The 6,000-nt window shown below is 38.4% G+C and overlaps 1 protein-coding gene across 7 annotated transcripts in view; it reads left to right on the plus strand.

Annotated features, from left to right (window-relative positions):
• The window catches only part of TJP2 (tight junction protein 2), a 63,877-nt gene extending 57,877 nt beyond the window's left edge, over positions 1-6,000 (plus strand). For all 7 annotated transcript variants that reach the window (XM_085213745.1, XM_085213744.1, XM_085213742.1 and 4 more), the window contains 7 exons: positions 292-502; positions 838-938; positions 1,310-1,522; positions 1,895-2,005; positions 2,599-2,937; positions 3,362-3,447; positions 5,095-6,000. In XM_085213745.1, the coding sequence (XP_085069871.1) occupies positions 292-502; positions 838-938; positions 1,310-1,522; positions 1,895-2,005; positions 2,599-2,937; positions 3,362-3,447; positions 5,095-5,263 (1,230 nt within the window). In that variant the 3' untranslated portion in view covers positions 5,264-6,000. The remainder of the gene's footprint in view (positions 1-291; positions 503-837; positions 939-1,309; positions 1,523-1,894; positions 2,006-2,598; positions 2,938-3,361; positions 3,448-5,094) is intronic.

The raw sequence follows: 6,000 nt of genomic DNA on the forward strand, positions 1-6,000 counted from the left end.
GAGCTAGTGGAAGCTGTGGTATGCACAGGTAGAGAGAAAAGCCAATTAAATTCAGTAGAATAAATGTATTTAACATGAGTTCGCTAATTAACATAAGAATGTGGATAAAGTCGGGCAAAACTGTTCAGAAAAATGGAGCTGAAGAGAAAACGTTGCCTGCTGTGGCTTCTGAATGTCAAGTAACTGTAGAGAAAAAATCCAACAAGTTAGGCATCCTAAATTTCCTAATGTTCCAAACCCTGCCCCTTAGTCTGTACAGGCAGAACACTGATTCTGCTTTCTTGTTAACAGGATAAACATGCTCTCTTGGATGTGACTCCTAAAGCAGTGGATCTGCTAAATTATACCCAGTGGTTTCCCATTGTAGTCTTCTTTAACCCAGACAGTAAGCAGGGTGTGAAAACAATGAGGCAAAGGCTGTGTTCTACATCTAACAAGAGCTCAAGGAAGCTTTATGAGCAAGCAAGCAAGCTGAAGAAAACTTGTTCCCACCTCTTTACAGGTAAGGAAGAATATGTGTCAAACCTGTTTATCAGTGGATGTAACTGTGTCTTCAGACTGCTCTGCCTATTAACTCAATATGCGGGCTGGAACTAGGACTGTGAAAGTATGGTCATGAACAATCTCGTCTTTGACTTCCTCTCAAAATTCTTTGTTTTGCCAAGTTACAATTCAAAAAGATCAGCATGCTGTCTTTCCAAGGCAGTAAGTATGTGAGTTAATAATAAGATATGGACAAACAAAATAAAAATACTACATGTCTGTGATTTAAATGAAAAGTCTGTTTAACATTCTCACGTAAATGTGTATAAATACTTTCTCCTCAATTTTGTATAGCCACCATCAATTTGAATTCAGCTAATGATAGCTGGTATGGTAGTCTGAAGGATACAATTCAGCAACAGCAAGGTGAAGCAGTTTGGGTATCAGAAGGAAAGGTAAGCAATCAGTCCATGCTAATCTATACAGATGTCTCAAGATAACCTCTTGCCAGGGAAAATATTCAAATTTTTGTTAGCTCATGCTGGATATATTAGACAACTAGTCAGTTGATGCCTGTCCTGGCAACTAAAAATTATCTGTTTTTCTGTTATACTTTGGAACTTTGATCACTAATGCTGTGGCTAGGAAAGAGTGATGAGGAGGACCCTTCACAGGATTTTTCTCTATGATTCTTTATTAGAATTTCTTTTGGTTCTGCATAGTCAAATTCTTAAGTAGTTGTTAGCATGATGTCATGACCTATCTAAGCTCTAATTCTTATTTCTTTAGCCTCTTTATTCCTTAATTCTTAATAACTTTTCTGCAGGTAGATGGCATGGAAGATGACGCAGATGATCGCATGTCTTACCTTACTGCCATGGGTGCAGACTATTTGAGTTGTGACAGTCGGTTGATCAGTGACTTAGAAGATACAGATGGAGAGGGAGGTGCATACACTGATAATGAACTTGATGAACCTTTGGATGAACCAAGAATTTCATCTGTTGGCCGGTCCTCTGAACCTGTACATCATGAGGAGGTGAGATGCCTGGATTTTCAATAAGACTGTGCTTTGGACTTTATGAAAGCCTTGTTTATGTGGTCTAGAAATAAGAAAATATTTTCTTGTACTTTCTTTAAGGTGCAGCATTATGTTACTTATGACAGTGTTTCAGAAGTATGGCAAAAGTAATAACACCTCTGCTGCTCTGCTTAATTCTGTAGGTTTCTGCTGATGTCTCATCACCTTGAACTTGACAGTTATATCTGCAGTGATTATGATCAGATTGCTGACAGTCCTCTAACTTTTGGTTATTCTTCCCAAAATATGGGATGTAAACATGAGAGAGACCAAAAATGGTTGAATTACTGGATACTGCAGTTTTTTTTAATCTCTTATGTTCTTTCACAGAGTATAAAGAAGTTTAGCTTGGAACAAAGAACTCCATTGAGGAAAGCTGGTAGCAGGGAGATCCTTAGAGAACCTAGTCCACCTCCAGCATTCAAGCCTGAACCACCTAAGGTAAACTTGTAGAAACAGAATACAAATTTCCTCTTTCAGGAGAACTTTTCAGGGTGGCAGGTTAAGAAAAGCCACAGGAATGATCAAAGACAAAAAAAAACAAGGAAAGTGTGGAGAGAAAATGAATTAGGGGGTTGCCCACCAGAAAGAAAAGGGATTATAGCTGTCTTTAGCAATGGAGGTAGGGCTGAGTAGAATGCAAACAATGAAAATAACGGTGGAAGAGAAAATAGGCATGGTGCTGTGCACTTCTAAACTCCAGGTGATAATATTTTGTATTAGGTAGAGTGGACAGATCATCTGGATGCTCAGTATTCTCTGTGTTCTTCCTTGGAATGTCTTGTAGTTATGGTAATCTTCAAAGATTTGTACCAATAAATCTAAATGTACTACTCTTCTGTCAGTTGATGTGTAGCATATGGATGGACGCATGGCTACCCAATTATCCAAATGTTCAAGTACGTTCAAGATTTTCTTTGAATGAAGAGTGACATTACTAAGTACAAAGGCAAAATGATTAACTTCAGATTAAAGTCTTCATTTCAGATAATAATATGAAATTGCTATTGTAAATGTATTATTAATACTTCTAGGGGAAGTTACAAAACAAAGAGGATCTATATGACTTCCCTAAGAACTATGACTCCAAGCCAAGTAACATCCACGTGAGCAGTGAGACTTCAACTGTATCAGCCAAACCAGCACCACCACCTGTTTCTGTGAAACCTACTTTTGGGCGTCCCATCCTGAGAAATACTCAGCCAGCAGTCCCAAGTGCAGAAGAAGAAGAGGAGGGAAAGTTGGAAGAGGAAGGAAGCGAACAAGAAAATACTCCAAAATCTGTACTGAGGAAAGTAAAAATATTTGAGGAGATGGATCATAAGGCAAGGATGCAAAGAATGCAAGAGCTACAGGAGGCTCAGAATGCCAGGGTATGAAGAAATGCATTCTCCCCTTGTTATGCTTTCCGCATAGCACAACAGCCTGCATCCTGAAAGTGAAAACCATGCACTTATACTGTGCTGATTCTGGAGGGGGAAAGTGTGGTAAATTACACAAATTACATCATTGTGTGGATTTGCATGTAAAAAGAGTATAATTTTTGGCTTCTTAATTTAGTTATAGCAAGCTATATTTTAAAAATCCTTCTTTATTTGCAATTCTTCATTTCTGCATGTACTTTTAATCAGTACTCTAGCAAAAGATATTGCAACAGCAGGAATATAAATAAGATCATTAATCAGTTTGTGCTTTAATTGTTTCAGATGTAACCGTACCATGCTATGTCTATTATCTAGGGTTCCCTCGAGGATAGACTTAAGATGAACAGTTATTTTCTCCAATTTTATTTTAAAGATTGAAATAGCCCAGAAGCATCCAGATATTTATGCTGTTCCCATCAAAACACAGAAGTCAGACCAGAACTGGCCTCAGCCCATGAGGTAAAGTATATCCAATTTAAAATATTCGCTCTTGAATGTGTAGTTCAGTGTCAAGGGGATAGTTTTTATTCATAAGAAGAACCCTACCTCAGTAATTGCTTTCTTGTGGTGCCTTGAAAATTACTGTAATGATGAGGCAAAACTTCAGATAGCCCCTCTTGTTTTTCATGATTTTTTTTCTTTTAGTACACTCATAGCATTTTAGTTAGCTAAGAAGAAACAACTGTGCATGTTTACTGAGAGACTTGCATAGTCAGTTTTTAGTTCCAGTTACTATTAATCTAACTCAGATACTTTCCTGCATTCATGTCCTTTGAAATCCATTCCCTCTGTGCTAGACATTTAGTTACCTTAGTCTAGCCTAATGAATAACTGCTATTTTAATTACTCAGGTGCTTTGTCAGTTGCAGGTGTATTGCCTGGGTAGGGAAACCAAGAATGAAACTTTGCTGAGGTTACCCTTCAAGGCACAGCTGAGGAGAGAACTTTTTTCAATCTAACTAGTCTCATGAAATTGTTAGACTCTTTCATTAAAGTTCAGTGATTTTTCAATTGTAAGACCACTATGTCAGCTTAAACCTCCACAATACCTAGACATAAACACTGTTGTTTTTTGCTCTACAGAAATCTTTGAGATTTTCTTGTTTCTTAGTTGTAGCCAGTAGAAATGGAACTTCTTTCTATAAAGTTAAATCCTTTGATGTCACAGTATATAATTTAAAATGCAGAAATGTACTAAAATGCAGAAAACAGAATTTTAATTTCAAGTTTTCTTAGTAGGTTAAAAACTTTCATGTGGGGTTTAGTTGCTTTTTGGAAAGCAGCCAAAAAAAAAAATAATTTTTAACCGTGAATGCTGATTATTTGCCTACTTCCAGCAATCAGTGCTGGAATGCTGCTAGCATTTTAGAGGAATGGTAATGGCTGCCCTGGAAAGGGGCACAGTGGCAGCATGCCCTGGAAAGGGGCAGTGACACCTTATTTGTCTACAGAGTGGGACTGTGAAAATCATGGGCGATGAGACGCCTTTGGCAGACTGCATTTAAATACGTCTGCTTGGTATCGCATTAAATGGGCAGCACCAAAGTGTATAAAAAGGAAATACATGCTTTTTTAGAAATGGGAGTCATCGTAAGAGCCTTGAATGAAGGCTATGAGTTTAAGAAATACCACATCTGGACAGCAGACCAAAGATGCAAGGAAAGAAAGCAGGCATACAAAGAATGGTGCAGAAATGAATGGTGCAAAACAGTTTGAGGAAGATGTCGTTCAGTTGCAGTCTCAGCAATAGCATGGAAACCTCTGTGCTTGGGGAGTGAAGAGCAGCAAAGCTCTTGGTCATGTGGGGTGAGGTGCAGAGTAGTTAATACTTTAAAATTTGGCATTCTTTCAGGCTGAATAATATGTGTTGAGCGGAGCAAATCTGAACACGAAGCTCCAGCTTGCTGGAAATAAGATGCCTCTCTGTTGATAGTCCTACCGTGGCCGTACAAATGTTGATGGTGGTAAAACGGGCTAAAAGTGGCTTCACTGGCTCTCTGTGGCTCTTGTGCTGTGTGTGGCCATAAAGTCAATAAGATATTATTGTTTTTAGGTTCTCAGAATGGAAGTAAACATTATCTTTCTTTCCCCCCATCTGACTGCTAGCTGCCGCCCTCCAGAACCCCAGAAACCTCCTACCAGACCTTACCTGGAGGATCGTGGTAGCTGTGGCAGTGATGGAGACGAAGAGGAAGAGTACCGTCGGCAGCTCTCAGACCATTCTAAGAAAAGTTATTACGGACAGCCATCCAGATACAGAGACACAGAACTATAGGCTTGCTGCTCCATGCAAGCAGAATGTTGTTTGGAGGTTTTCTTCCTTCCCAGCCAAAGTGGAGCACAGTTAGTCTTGCGAAGCTGTATTTTCTGTTGGGGATAATTAGTAGGTGTGCTGCACAACTTAGACATATCCATAGGCTGAAACTGGAAGACTTTGTTTTTTGGGGATATACTATTTTGTTAGCATCTAAGAAAAGAAATCACTATCGCCTGAACGCTGTTGCCTGTTTTGAGAGGACCAAATCCTGTTTTAAAGTTTGCATTAATTGTTGGTATTTTCACACTTTAACATGAAAACCTTTTTTCCCTTTTATTAATGCTGCCAATTTGGGCTGTATGAAAATATAATCTAGGAGATAAACTTCTCGATGCAACAGAACTAAACTTAAAAGTACTTAAAAATAGTAAGTGCCTTTAACGAGAAGCATTTCTAATTGTTTGGACATCTGATATGCATGTAAAGCCATAACACACTAATGGGGGGGTAGACTCTTTTGCCTAACTTTTTTTTATCAGATTCATGGCAAGAATTTACCTTGCATGTTGTTTTTCAGAATTCATATAAGCACATATGATATTTCAAAAGTACTGACTGTACATAACTGACTGTGCAGCTGGCCAGGTTGGCTGGAAAAGACCAGGTTGTGCTAAAACAGAAAAAATGGTGTAGAAATTCAGTCATGTATTGAAATTTCCACAGCCACAAATAATAAACAATAGATTCTAGACAAA

The sequence above is a fragment of the Meleagris gallopavo genome, chromosome Z (genome assembly GCF_905368555.1).
Source record: "Meleagris gallopavo chromosome Z, MGAL_WU_HG_1.1, whole genome shotgun sequence".
Taxonomy (NCBI): Eukaryota; Metazoa; Chordata; class Aves; order Galliformes; family Phasianidae; genus Meleagris; species Meleagris gallopavo.